Source organism: Anomaloglossus baeobatrachus, chromosome 2, assembly GCF_048569485.1.
Source record: "Anomaloglossus baeobatrachus isolate aAnoBae1 chromosome 2, aAnoBae1.hap1, whole genome shotgun sequence".
NCBI classification, from domain to species: Eukaryota; Metazoa; Chordata; class Amphibia; order Anura; family Aromobatidae; genus Anomaloglossus; species Anomaloglossus baeobatrachus.
The window spans coordinates 214,783,496-214,798,370 of record NC_134354.1 but is presented as its reverse complement, the minus strand read 5'-3'; the positions used below and the strand labels follow the sequence as shown (position 1 = coordinate 214,798,370).

Here is a 14,875-nt window from a genome sequence, read left to right as displayed (position 1 = left end):
AAGAAATGACAAATTGCTGCTCAGCTTTGAATCAATTTAACATCCTAACAAAATAAAATGATGAAAGATGTAATGAAAATGATGCCGATGGAAAGTACATATATTATTTTTTTAACTATTCTGTGTGATATAACTATTTAGGTTAAGGGCATGAAAAATAAAAGTTTTAAAATTGCTACATTTTCAAGTTTGTCAAATCTTCAATATTTTTATTAATAAAAACAAATTATATCGACCTAAATTTACAACTAACATTAAGTACAATGTATCATGAAAAACAGTCTCATTATCATTGAGATATGTTGAAGCGTTCCATAGTGATTACCACATAAAGATACTGGTCAGATTAAGAAAATGAGGCTTGGTCAGTAACGTACAAAGTGGCTCGTTCCTGAAGGGGTTAAGGATATTTAAAAATTAAAGTTTGAAAATTGCGAAATTTTCCTTCCTAGCTCGCTCCATAAATTTTCTATTGGATTCAGATCAGGAAATTCCAGCAGCTTTATTTTCTTTCTCTGAAACCAATTGAGTTTCCTTGGCTGTGTGTTTGGGATCATTGTCTTACTGAAATGTCCACCCTTGTTTCATCTTCATCATCCTGGTAGATTGCAGCAGATTTTTTATCAAGAATGTCTCAGTACATTTGCCTATTCACCTGTCATTCAATGATAGGAAATTTGCAAGTGCCGTATGCTGAAAAACAGCTTCACACTATGATGTTCTCACCTACAAGCTTCACTGTTGGCATGGTGTTTTGGGGGTGATATGCGATGCCTTTTGGCCTCCAAACATCGTTCAATTTTGGTCTTATCTGACCAGACTATATTCTCCCAGTATTTCACAGGCTTGTTTAAATGTTGTTGAGTAGACTTTAAACACGCTTGAACATGCTTTTGGTTCAGCAATGGAATCTTGCATGGTGAGCGTGTATACAGGTCATGGAGAATGAGTGCATTACTTATTGTTTTCTTTAAAACAATTGTACCTGCCGATTCCAGGTCTTTCTGTACCTCTCCACAGGTTATTGGCTCTTGGACAACCCTTCAGCAATTTATTTTCACTCCTGTGTCTGAAATTTTGTGAGGAGCACCTGGTTGTTCCAGATTATGGCCCCAACAGTGCGCACTGGCACCTTTAATTTAGACAGTTCTTCAACCAATGCCATCAGTATGTTTTGCAACAAAAAGGTTGCAAAGGTCTCGAGACAGCTCACTGACTTACCCATCATGAGATGTATCTTGTGTAGCACCCTGGAAATGAGACTCCTTTTTATAACCCATCAGTTGTACCAGCGGACATTATTTTTCACTAAGTAGCAGGATTTTTGACAGATTTCAGTTGGTGTTATGGCTTTTCACACCTCTTTGCGGTTCTAAACGCAAATGGCAAAAACAATTGACATGTCAATTGTTTCTGCCATTTGCGTTTAGAACTGCAAAGCAGAGTTTTTGCCCATATTTCTGCCACAAAAAGGCTGCAGTTTGAACTGCATAGTGCAGACAAGAAACCCAAATTCCCATAGACTAAGCTTGAAAAGCCGAACACATCCATTTTTGTTATTAAACGCTGCAGTTGAAAAAGCAGGTAAAAAGCAAAGTAGTGTCTTAGCCTTAAAAAGGGCAGATTTATTTTCACCATCTAGCAGCTCTGATCTTGATTTTTGTTCGGGTGTATATTCGGCTCTATGTAACCATGAGGTTATATAGCCGCATATGGATTGACGTTTATGTATTATGTCACACCTCAAAACCACAAATTTCAGTTATGGGGAGAAATCGATATATTGCTTATATGGCAGTGTCTACTATGTAAATAGTACTCTTACTCTTTTAAAGAAAACATACGTGTTACTGTTCATGTGTATGAAGAGATTCAAACCAAGATATTTATAAGTTTGCCAATGAAGAGCAAGTTGCTGGCCTCCAAGGGGAAGCCACATGTCTGCAAGAAGAAAAAAATTATCAAATCAGAAGAAAAAAAACGTAAGGCTATGTGCGCACGTTGCTTACTAGCCCTGCAGAAATTTCTGCAGCGATCTGAACAGCACACGTGCGCTTCAAATCGCTGCAGAAAATGTCCGTAGAAAAAAAAAAAGCCGATTCCATGCGCTCTGCCTACAGCTCCTGCCATAGACAGAGCAGGGGCTGCAGGCAAAGCGCACAGAAGAAGTGACATGTCACTTCTTGAACGCAGCGCTTCGGGCAGCAGCCGAAGCGCTGCGCTCTAAGACTCCACGTGCGCACGGCCCCTGCACAATCTCCATAGACTGTGCAGGAGACGCAAGACGCATGCAGTTACGCTGCGCTACAAAGCGCAGCGTAACTGCATGTAATTACGCAACGTACGCACATAGCCTAATGATAAATTGACTCAAGGCCTTTCAATACATATTGGATTGCTTGAGATGGTGTTTAAAAGCTTGCAGGAACAATTCATGAGGCATCGAAAAGTATAAAGAAGACGTTACAAATAATTCATATATTGCTTTTGCTCCATGTGATGGCACGTAAGTATGATAGAAAATGTTAGGTGTATTGTATGAATCCCAGTGTTTACCTAAAATTCTAACAGCCTTTAGTGGTTACGCACTATTCCACATTCAGACTGTCACACATCTTAGTAGACAACACCCAGTGGAGACCTTCATATAGAACTGCTTGTAATTCTTTTCTAATCAGATTCGTAGAACCACCTGGTAATGGAAGATGTGTATCCACTAGCAGGGGGCATAGATTCACGTTTTTAAAGCCATTTGTCCAATATTACTAGGGATCCACACTTGTCAGATTGCCATCGGTGGTTGCCATGGTAGCACAGGGTCATGCGATGACGCCTGCAGCTATGACGAGTCACTTTCATTTTCACCCAATGCAGAGGCCAGTGAAGCAGGAAGTGACCGTATCTGCTGCTTACAGCTGTATAGCTGTGATCAGCAAATTGATTGCTATAGCCCCTAGGGGGACTAGTTAAAAAAAAAAAAAAAAAAATTAAAAGTTCAAATCCCTTTCACCCCATTGAAAGTTAGTTAAGTTGAAAGGGTTAAAAAAAATAAAAACACATGGTATCGCCACGTTCAGAAATGCCCGATCAAAATATAAAATCAATTAATCTGATTGGTAAACTGCGTAGTGGCAAAAAAATTCCAAAATTACGTTTTTTGGTCGCCGCAAGTTTTACGCAAAATGCAATACCAGACGATCAAAACTTAGCATCTGCGCAAAAATGGTACCATTAGAAACATCAGCTTGAGACAAAAAAATAAGCAGTCACTGAGCCATTGATCCCAAAAAATGAGAATGCTACGGATTTCGGAAAATGGCGCACAACGTACGCCACTTTTATTGGACAAGCTTGTGAATTTTTTTTAACCCCTTAGATAGATACAAGTTAACCTATACATGTTTGGAGTCTACAAACTCGCTCTGACCTCAGGCATCACACCCACACATCCGTTTTACCATATAGTGAACAACGTGAATAAAACATCCAAAAAAAAAACTATTGTGCCACCACACTTTTTTGCAGTTTTTCCCACACTTGGAATTTTTTGCGGTTTTCTAGTGCACTATATGGTAAAACTTATGGTTTCATTTAAAACTACAACTTGTCCTGCAAAAAAACAAGCCCTTATATGGCAAGATTGACGGAAAAAAATAAAAAAATAAAAGTTACGGCTCTCAGAAGGGGAGAAAAAAAAAAACAAAAACGGAAAGTGCCCCGGGGCTGAAGGGGGTAAATATTGCACTTTTGTTTCATATCAAATTTCTATGATTAAAGGACATCAATGTCCAAAACGCATTAGGGAACATCCTAATGTGATTCTTGGATATTTTCCACATATGTTTAACAATTTCCTGCTATTTGTTTTTTTTTTTTTTTTTTTATTTGTAACATGCCTCAAACTTGGAGTTTTAGGAAAAGTGCTGGAATTTTTTTCTACTGTCCATAGTTTAAAAGGAAACTTGCCATTAAAAAAAAAAAAAAAAAAAATTAAATTAATGTTTTGTTTTCAATGGAGCAAAATTTTAAGTTTAATATGTTCCACTTTTAAACACTAGGGGGAGCAGCTCCTGAAAAGTGTAAGACTAGCCTGGATTACAACTGCAGTAAAAGTGGGCAGAATCTGCTCTCCTGTGTGATGTCACCTCCCCCTTCCCTTCTGGGTGTTTCCAAAAGGATGAGGGAAGATGAAATTTAGGAGCACAGTGCGGAGCCATTTTGTTGGGGCCTGCAAAATAATATTGATATACCAAGGACAGCTGGCACTGCTCAGCAATATATAGAGCTGTGCCTGTTTAGAGCACAGCAGCGTGTGATTCTCTGCCTGCTTTGAACACAGTGGCAGAGAGCAATAATCAGCAGCCAGGCAATGTACTATAGATGTTAGGCCCCGGTACTCATCCCATCCTGGAGCTCCTCCTGCAAGCCTGGTGTCTCTGCAGCTACTCCTGTCACCGTTGAGTCCAGTGACAGGAGGAGCTGCCAGTGATTGCAGCTAATGTAGCAGCATCTCCCGTCAGGGTTGAGCCTAGAATGTACGGGATCCTTCCAGGTCCTGACTGCAGCCCGTACATTCTAGTGTCATTAGAGTCTTTTATAATGTAGCAGTCAGGACCTGGAAGCAACACACACACACACACACACACACACACACACACACACACAACTTCAGTAGTGAATCAACTCGAATGTACGGGCTCCTTGCACGTCCTGAATGCAGCCTATACATTGTAAGGCTATGTGCGCACGTTGCGTGGGAGTACCTGCAGTTTATTCTGCACGTTTTCCTTCCCTTGGTTTTTGACCAAATGGCTTTTGACCATTTTTTTAGCGCTAAAAACGCATGAGTTTTTACCGCGTTTTTAGCGCTTTTTACCTGCGTTTTCACCTGCGTTTCTGCAGATGCGTTTTGTAGATCAAGACACTGAGAAATAAAGTTGAAATAGTCAAAAATAATGAAAAGAGAAAAAAAATATAAAACTTAATAAAAATATAATGGGAAATTATCAATTTTAATGAAAAAATAGTGGTTATGCATATTTTAACAGAAAAATAGGTGAAGTTTATTATTTTTTAACATTTAAATTTTCAGTTATTAATACCATACTATGAAGAAAAAGACATGAATCGCACATCCCAAAAATACAATGATCTAAAGCAGCTAGGCAAAAAATTAAATAGAACATGAGGTTCTTTTGTTACCATTCTGATCAGATTGTATTAAGCCCACTGCCACGTCACGGCAAACCTCTTGAGTGGGTCCCTAACCTGACCTTTTTGTGTGGCACCGTGCACTGACCACCGCCGCAGCGACAAAGCGCCAGCAAGGTATTTATATCATTCTATCCCCCTCTTTTTTTGCTTGGATCTGCACTCTCCCCATTTGGCACAGGTGATTTTAATCAGCAGGAGACTGCAAGAGGGGTCAGCCTTCTTTTTGCTCCCAGTTCACATATGGGAGCCAGTGGGAGGTGAGTGCACAGCTCCTCTCACTGTGTGCTGGTGCTGTGTGGTGGCTGCTGTTGTGGTGGTGTGGTGTCAGTGGGGCGGTGCGGCCTGGAGCCTTGGGGGCTTTGCCTTGCAGTATGGGTGCTGTGAGGCACCAGGTCGCCCGCCTTGCTGGCGCTTTGTCGCTGCGGCGGTGGTCAGTGCACGGTGCCGCACAAAAAGGTCAGGTTAGGGACCCACTCAAGAGGTTTGCCGTGACGTGGCAGTGGGCTTAATACAATCTGATCAGAATGGTAACAAAAGAACTTCATGTTCTATTTAATTTTTTGCCTAGCGGCTTTAGATCATTGTATTTTTGGGATGTGCGATCCATGTCTTTTTCTTCATAGTGTGTGTGTGTGTGTATGTATATGTGTATGTGTATGTGTATGTGTATGTGTATGTGTGTATGTGTATGTGTATGTGTGTATGTGTATGTGTATGTGTATGTGTGTATGTGTATGTGTATGTGTGTGTATGTGTATGTGTATGTGTATGTGTGTGTGTGTGTGTGTGTGTGTGTGTGTGTGTGTGTGTGTGTGTATGTATGTATGTATGTATGTATGTATGTATGTATGTATGTATGTATGTATGTATGTATGTATGTATGTATGTATGTGTGTGTATGTAAAGGAACATTAGAACCCATTATTTTTTGGCCAGAAAAGCATGCGTTTTTGGAGCCAAAAACGCAGTGGAAAAGCAGGTAAAAAGCATGAAAAACGCAGGAATTGTGCTTTTGGTTGCATTTTGCCATTTCTCTGACTCCAATATTAAGGAAACGCTGCAGAAATGGCAAAAACAACTGACATGCTGCTTTTTTCAGCATGGTTTTTGACCACAAATATGCAAATTAAACGCTGCAGAAAAAAAAAGCAAAGTGCAGACAGGATTTATGCTTTTCCCATAGACTTTGCTGGAAAACAAACGCATACGTTTTTGCACAAAAACGCTGCTGCTAAAAACGCTGCAGAAACGCGGTAAAAACGCAACGTGCAAACATAGCCTAACTCACTAATTAAGACACCTGGAAGGAACCCATACATTCTAGACTCAACCCTCCTTTCAGCCCAGTGTCACTGCTTGACTAGCACAGACCAGTCACAGGGGGAAAGTGGAACACCGCATACACTGTGGGCTCCACAAAGATGGCGTTCTCCCAGACCTGTGATCTGGACAGTCCAAGGGGAGTGTCCAGATCACAGCAGAAACCTGTGTAAAAGTTGTGTTGCCACGCTCAGGCGGCTTCGCATTAGGTCACCTAGCCTCCATCCCCAGCTTGTCACAGACCTCCTTACAGCTTTCTGCCCTTGTTAAGGGTAACTGCAATATCTGCATGCCCTATTCTACGAGTTCTCACCTTGGGTATAGCATTTCCTGACCCTGGACAGACTCTGGCCTCTCTACCACACTATAGGTTTTTCATACTACTTTGTAGTGGATTGGGTTCCCCTATTCAGGGTGATTTATTTTATAACTATTGTGATGTTCCATTATTATATGGTGGTTATTTGAGGCCATTATTATCTCCCTTGTGAGACATGCGTTTTCTGCTGCTACATTTTGTTATTTATCACTGTAGGGGGTGTACACTGTATAATTGTATTGGCCATTGTGGCTATTACTTATGGCAACCATGTCCTACATTGAAGCTTTTTTTGTGTCATTTTAAATGTTTTTAACCTAGTTTGTGTTTGGCACTTAATAAAATGTCTATTTAAAGGCTTATTGGTATATCTAATTCCTGATGTGCACATGTTTACATTCAGAGCTTAGTTTCCTTCTCCTTGTATTTACTTGTCTGCATGATGTGGCACCAGCAATTGTTCTTGATGGTATTTTGGTGCACGCCATTTCAAATGCATTTGAGGCAACTGTCGTTAAAGCAGAAAATCCAAGATTGCAGCCCCCAGTACAAATAGAATAAAATAAAAACTAAAACAATGAATTTAATTTTGTATTAATTATGGATTCCATAATCCCTATTAATACAAAACTTAAAGGGAAGGTGCCGCATCTTAAGTATGAGCCTTGAGGCAACTTTAGAAAGGTGCAGTCTTCCTTGATCAGAAAACCAAATTACCAAACAATGGTTTGTATAGGAGCCAAGTATTATGTATTTATAACCAGTTTGGAGATTGTAATCCCACAGATTCGGCACCCTCTAGCAGCTCTGTGCCTTCACAAGCTCCGGGATTACTAGTGATTCTGGACAGCTGTTTCTTCCCCCACCAGTTTCCTCTGAAATACCAGTGTTTTAGAATAAAACATACCTGTCTAATCGCACAACCAGGCTCAGATTAAAGCTGCCTGTGATTCGGACAGCATGAAACTAATGACAGATTCTGTTTAAGGTGATGTAATACGTGTCAATTTCCAACAGAAAAAAAAAAAAATAGAAAAAAAAAAAAAGAGTCAGCAGTAAAGAAAAATTACCCCTCTTTATTGATGCATTTCAATTGCTAAACAATTTGCCGTATGACGTAGAAAATACATAAAATACAAGCTACTTTGTAAAACCAAAGACAAACATTGAATCCAATGATAAACTAGGTTTTCACAATGGACCCTTCTCCCATATAGTTAGTAATAAATTTTAAATATCTATTTTTCTTGTTTTCTTACAACTGATTTTACATAAAACCCTTAGAACACCGGTAACACACAGATCAATAAATCTCAAGGAGCCAAGCCGAGTACCCCTTGGAGAAATATTTTAGTATAAAAGGAAAAAAAAAAAAAAAAAAAAATATATATGAATTGTTAGGTTCCGACAGCAACTAGCAAAAACAATTAAAAAAAACAACTCAAACAATACATTGCAATATTAATTGAAAGCAAAAAAAAAAAACCACACTAATTTGTTATTACATACTGCTACATGTAGTGATCAAAGCTAAAAAACAAAGTGGGGGGAAAGTTTAACTTTTAGTAGGTTATATCAAGATATATGCAATGCAAGAATGTTTATTATAGGAATTAGGAATGTTTTTTTTTATGTTACCGATATAATTCGTACAATCCCCTTTGGATAACAGACAATTGTAATCAATCATTTGTTACTTGTGCCGATGTAAGACGTTAGCAGAGTATAGGAATAGCGTCAGTGTTCACAATAAAATGACTACTAAACACTAAAAATGGGGGCTAGGAGGCATACAACTTTATTACCCAATACATAATGTTCTGATTTAAGGGTTGTTAAAAGCAATAAGACTTATTGGCTTATACCTAATACACAATAACATGAAAGCAAAAAAAAAAAAAATAATAAGTATAGCCTATTGATGGCACTATACGGTTCCTAACACTGAGCCATGAATATGTACAGCATGATAGCCAAGCCCGAAGAGTCCGCGCCACCTTTACATTACACTTCGAGGAATCTCACAGAAATCCAGCAGTGTTTCACCTCTTCCTTATAAAGGATGCACCACCTGCACACTCAAACATAAATGTCACAAGGTTTAGTGAGAGCGCCAATTAAACAAGGTGATAGACAACCTTTGTCAGTGTATTATTAACTTGCCAACATTTCATTGCCTTATCCCTGAATTTTAGAGATGCAGTGACCTGCAGGTGCTGGTAGCCTATGAAACAAATATGCGCCTTAGGAGAAGATAATCTGGTAAGACAACAACATCTTGGGCATTTAATGTGCAAAGGAGAATCCACAGTGTAATAATCTATATCTATGCACATTTACCTACAGGCCTTGTCCTTTAATACTTTCAGCAGTGAGAAAAACCATGATGTATTGACAGACCTTATGGGAGACAGTGAATCTTTGCCTTTGGCGCATATCAAAGCCAAGTAACTATAGGACACATGGGTGGTGCCATAGGCAGCTAAATAACCTTTGAGCAAAAACGTTAGTGGACGACATGAATTACTGGTATCCCAGAATGGGCCCATCATATCAGTCAGCACAATATATTTACTACACTAATCTTTCTTTGGTATAGCGTCCTATAACTAGCCAGTGTATATGGTCTCACATGGAATTTACTGAGTGACAAACCACAAGGTCTGGTTAAAGAGGGAGAATATAAAGTCAAGGGGGGGGGGGCATTGCACGCATGAATTAAAAGATTCACTATTAAAACCTACATAAACTGAGCCGAGATGTGAGATGCTTATCTACAACACTTAGTTTGTGTGCCTGTCAGAAGCAACAACTGCTTGACGCCTGGGTATGTTTACTACTAGAGGGGCAAAAAAACCCTCAAAATGACAGCTCCCTATTAACCCAGCACTACGGTTCCCTACCCTTATTTGACCCTTGAGTCTAGGTTTAAGGAATTGCTTCTATTCAAACGGGGCTTGCCAGCCCTATAATAAGGCAAGCATACTGTAAACTAATCACTACGTTGGCATTTAAGGCACTACATTAAGTGGACATACATGAAACAAGAATTCACCATACATACCTGTGCAAAAAAAAACTCAGATTTACTTTAACATACTCACAACTACGCGAGTACATTTCAAACTTTTTTCATATATATACTTTATATATTCGATATAATCAGTGCTACAGTGATCATTTCTAACTGCTTCACATACATTCCCACAATTTATTTTGGTTTACAAACAAAATAGGAGGAAAATAACTTCAAAAGCTGTGTGTATATATTTATATACATAGATAAAAAAAAAAGCCACCCTTACCCACCCACATCTACGGAAACAGACAGATTACAGAAATATTCAAGTATCATCACTAACAGTTTGGAATACAAAGACACCAATTGAAAACTTCGGATGCACTGGCAAGGATCGCTCCGATGCTGGAAAAGCCTTGTTACTTTGAATTCCAGAGGTTACATCTTTATGTAAAATATGAAACCACCACAAAATACAAAAACTATTAAAAGTCTGAAATTCAGTATGAAACGTGAAAATAAAGATTGTGTGTTCCAGCTTAGTAAAAGCAAAGAAAAAAAAAAGTAAATACACATCTTTATTAATATCTATGTGTAGGTGACAACAAGCATGCTAGAACGAGCAGAAGTGACCAGACCAATTTCCATGACAAACCAGAAGAGGTCATACGCATGCATGTAGTCTTACAACTATTGCCCATCCGAAATGATACTATCCTAATGAAATACCACTTCAAACTTCTAAGCCCCACAACAGAGCTACAATATAATGCATACTATAAAATTGGTGTCAGGTGGACTCAAAAGATTGAGCTTCTAGATCAATGTCTCGAGTAAAAAGTTAAAACAATGTTCTACCGACACTTAAAGCAAACACTACGATCCAGAGCTGAAATCCATTATATATTTATTGGTTTTAAAAAGGTTGTCCCACTAGCACAAGTTCTTGGTTTCTTTTGACACCCCCCCACCCCCAAACCTACTAGTATAATTAAATGGGCACAGGTCTTCAGATTTTGATGGAGGGTGGCTTAGTTCTTGAATTAAGCTAGATCCCTCAGCCCACCTCAAATATGTCAACCTCCATCCATAGCTAGATTATTAACCAAGTCAGCCACCTTTGCTCACTATACTGACTTAAGACAGCTAGCCGCCTTCACACAAGACTGCTATCCCCAGTCACATCACAGAGGAGGAAGATCTCTTATCAGAACACAGAAGTAGACTTGTCTGGATTGCAAAATAATGACCATAGTGCCCAACTGATCAAGTCATCAATCGAGGGGAGGAAGCTATGTATCAAGGGAAGGTAGATTGTCAACCAAGAAATGGAATCTGACAACGTAAAAACCTTAATGTACTTTTGGACAATTTGGGAAAACTATAAAAAGGACAAACTTTTTAAAACTGTTATTTCATCCAACACTAGGAGTTCAAAACCACATACAAGACTAAACAGGGCCATATGTGATGTGTCATAGGTTGCTCCAAGTGCATAGAACACCTACAATAAAATGGTACCTACACTTACACAAAACAGGTTTTATTGCTCCAATACATCCAAGCTAAAAGTTGAAGCAACGTCACAACTAGTTCCCTGCTATTGAGTCCACAACTTTATAATGAAGGGAGGCACAAAATGCTACCTTAGACTAAAAGTTTTGTCCAATCTTTTAGTCCGTTACCTCCCACTTTCCTATGATCATAGTATTTTAACATTTTGCTAAACCAATGAAGAGGGGTCAGGAATAGAGGCTATAATTAGTGTTGAGCGAGTAGCTATTTGTACTCACTATGCTGTTAGCGAGTACTGTCTGCTACTCGCATATTCGTTATGAGTAGCGGGCACAATGCAAGTCAATGGGAAATACTTGCTAAGTGGCAAGTAATCCAAAAGCCGTACTTTTGGTGCGAGTAGGATGGCTTTCGGGTTACTCGCTAGCTACTTTACTTACATGGTGCCAGCTACTAACGAATATGGTGCCTGCTACTAATGAATATGCTAGTAGCAGACAGTACTCGCTAACAGCATAGAGAATACAAATAGTTAGCTGCTCGCTCAACACTAGCTACAATGGGTTTCTTTGTAGTCAATAACTATGGAAGTACACAGGTCTACATAAGACCTGTGTACACAAAAAGTATATTTCCCCCCATAAATACTTGCAAAATTGGTTTCAAAATTTTTTTTTATTTTAACATTTAGAATTTAAAAAAAACAAAAAAAAAAAAAAACACGGTTCTCTGAAAACTTCAGTATAGAAAGTTATGTATACTTCTGGGATAACCACCCTTCAAATGTTTTAACACCAAGAAACGGAAAGGGGAGGCATTACCTAGATTAGGCAAACCAAAGTGGTGTTGTGATTGGCTGCTTTTACTACTTGCATTCACCCTGACAAAAATGTACTGCACCCATGTAAAATTGACACGTAGCAGCAAAAGACTGGATTTGTGGCAGCCTGGAAATTTTACAAGTCCTTTGTGGAGGGGGCACTCGCAAAGCAAACCTACTCCTGCATTGGCGCTTTAGTATGAACTCACCCTATGAGTACTTTACCCACAGAAAACTATATACGCTGCTAAGCATTTATGTATGTGGTCAAGAAGTTTCATGGCATCATGCTAGATTCCTTTCTATACAACTGAAAAAAAATTAAAATCAAATCATGTTTCCTAAGAACTAAACATATTGCTACAGCCATGTCACAAATTGTGAAAACACAAAATAAAAAAAAAGTTGCATAATATTCACCAGGGTTATGTATATCCACTGAAAAAAATTAAAGAAAAAAATGGATTCACACAGCATCAAATCCTAAAAGCAGCCATTACCATAAAATACTTTGTGGGAAGCAAAGAAATCAGTTAAAAGCAGTCTAAAATAATTACACTAACAATAAAACATTAACATTTCAATCCTAGTAACTACTGATTAAGAGTGTAAAATCAAAAGTGTTTGCAATACTTCATTTATCACAAGAATTTGCGCTTCTACGAGAGAAAAAAAAATCCAAAAACTTAAACAGGAGTTAAAACTTTTGATCTAAAATACTAAAGAAAAAAAAAAAAGAAGAAAAATAAAAATACAAAAAAACAGTGGATAATGTTATTGCAGTCCACAGCCATCTTGTCTCCGGCAGAAGAGACCCCACTCGCTAGCAATGCCATTTCGACAACCAGGACAGATGTGGGGAGGGTGCTACAAAACGTGTGATACACAAAACCACAGAATGAATTAACACTGAACAAGCTTAATGTGACTTCAACAATGCAGTCATTAAGGAAGAGCCCCTTTTCCTCCAAGCGTGCTTCTAGCAAATCTTGCTGTATAACAGTCAAGTCTTTAAAATTAAAAAAAAAAAAATTCCAGATTCTGGATTATAGGTAGCTGTACTGGTTGATATTTGTCGGACTTAAAGGATATCCAGTGTAGATTGCAGAACCTCGAGAGGCATTGATATATGACTGGGTTGCAAATTGGTGTGGATACTGTGCCTGAGCCACATTGGCAGAGGTCAGCAAGCTAGGTCCCACGCTAACCGGGACTTGATGAACCAGAGTACTAGGATGGGTAGCATATGTTGTGTGCCTTGAGGAGCCCTGAGGGGAGAACAGATGAGCTATCGATGTAGTGGACCCCAGGGATGCAGCAGTGGTGGGAGCATACGTATACATATGAGGCTGGCTTGTTAGGTGGCTGGTGGCCGACGCAGCGGCAGCAAGGTGAGGGTGCACAGAAGAATGCAATGGACTGCTGTGCTGAAAAGTGAAAGGTGCCTGAGAAATCGATGGGAGTGGAGCGACATAGGCTTGTTGTCTGCGAGGAGCAGGATTTATGCTTCGTTCTTGGGATCCCATGGAGACAGATTGCTGGTTCTGAAATATTAAAACAAAATGAACACTATGAGCAGTGATGTTCTGAATTGTACAGACAGGAGTCAGTTTACAAGGCATATTGAGTAATAGGTTTAATTGTCAGTATATGCAGAAATATCACTGTCTGCTGGTGTCTCAAAGTGTAACATGGAGACTTCATCTATAGGATAAAGTTTATAAAATAAGAAATCAGATTTGTACCTGACTGAGGTTGAGGGGCTGCACTCCATTTACCATACGGTGGGAACGATAGTTTGCCTGGGAGATGCAACTACTGGATTGTCCACTGGATGTAGAGGTTTTCAGCTTTCCAGAATGGCCTAGAATACCTGAAAGGAGAAGAGCAGCATTTTCAGACTTCAAGAACTAAGAAATAAAATATGGTGGTGACTTTAATAACATTTTCGGTGACAGGAATGTAGCAAGATGACACGTTTTATTAATTTAATTAAAAAAAAAAAAAAAAAAAACAATATTGTAGTTTTGTTGTGACAAATTACTGGACGTTCACGCTCCTCCTCATAGCTAAACATATTTGGCATGTCTATTTAGTTGAGTTTTAAAAACGGGAAAAGTCGATGGGTTATGGGCAGCTTTTTTTAAAAAAAGAAGGGAATTTTGTTACTTACCGTAAATTCCTTTTCTTCTAGCTCCTATTGGGAGACCCAGACGATTGGGTGTATAGCACTGCCTCCGGAGGCCACACAAAGCAATTACACTAAAAAGTGTAAGGCCCCTCCCCTTCTGGCTATACACCCCCAGTGGGATCACTGGCTCACCAGTTTTAGTGCAAAAGCAAGAAGGAGGAAAGCCAATAACTGGTTTAAACAAATTCACTCCGAAGTAACGTCGGAGAACTGAAAAACCATTCAACATGAACAACATGTGTACCCGAAAAACCACCAAAAATCCCGAAGGACAACAGGGCGGGTGCTGGGTCTCCCAATAGGAGCTAGAAGAAAAGGAATTTACGGTAAGTAACAAAATTCCCTTCTTCGGCGCTCCATTGGGAGACCCAGACGATTGGGACGTCCAAAAGCTGTCCCTGGGTGGGTAAAGAAATACCTCATGTTAGAGCTGCAAAGACAGCCCTCCCCTACGGGGAGGCAACTGCCGCCTGCAGG

The 14,875-nt window shown here is 39.3% G+C and overlaps 1 protein-coding gene across 2 annotated transcripts in view; it reads right to left on the bottom strand.

Annotated features, from left to right (window-relative positions):
• Nucleotides 1-7,909: 7,909 nt before the first annotated feature.
• Nucleotides 7,910-14,875, bottom strand: part of HIPK1 (homeodomain interacting protein kinase 1) — an 81,776-nt gene continuing 74,810 nt past the window's right edge. For both annotated transcript variants that reach the window (XM_075335604.1, XM_075335605.1), the window contains 2 exons: nucleotides 13,953-14,080; nucleotides 7,910-13,751 (listed from right to left, as the gene is read on the bottom strand). In XM_075335604.1, the coding sequence (XP_075191719.1) occupies nucleotides 13,254-13,751; nucleotides 13,953-14,080 (626 nt within the window). In that variant the 3' untranslated portion in view covers nucleotides 7,910-13,253. The remainder of the gene's footprint in view (nucleotides 13,752-13,952; nucleotides 14,081-14,875) is intronic.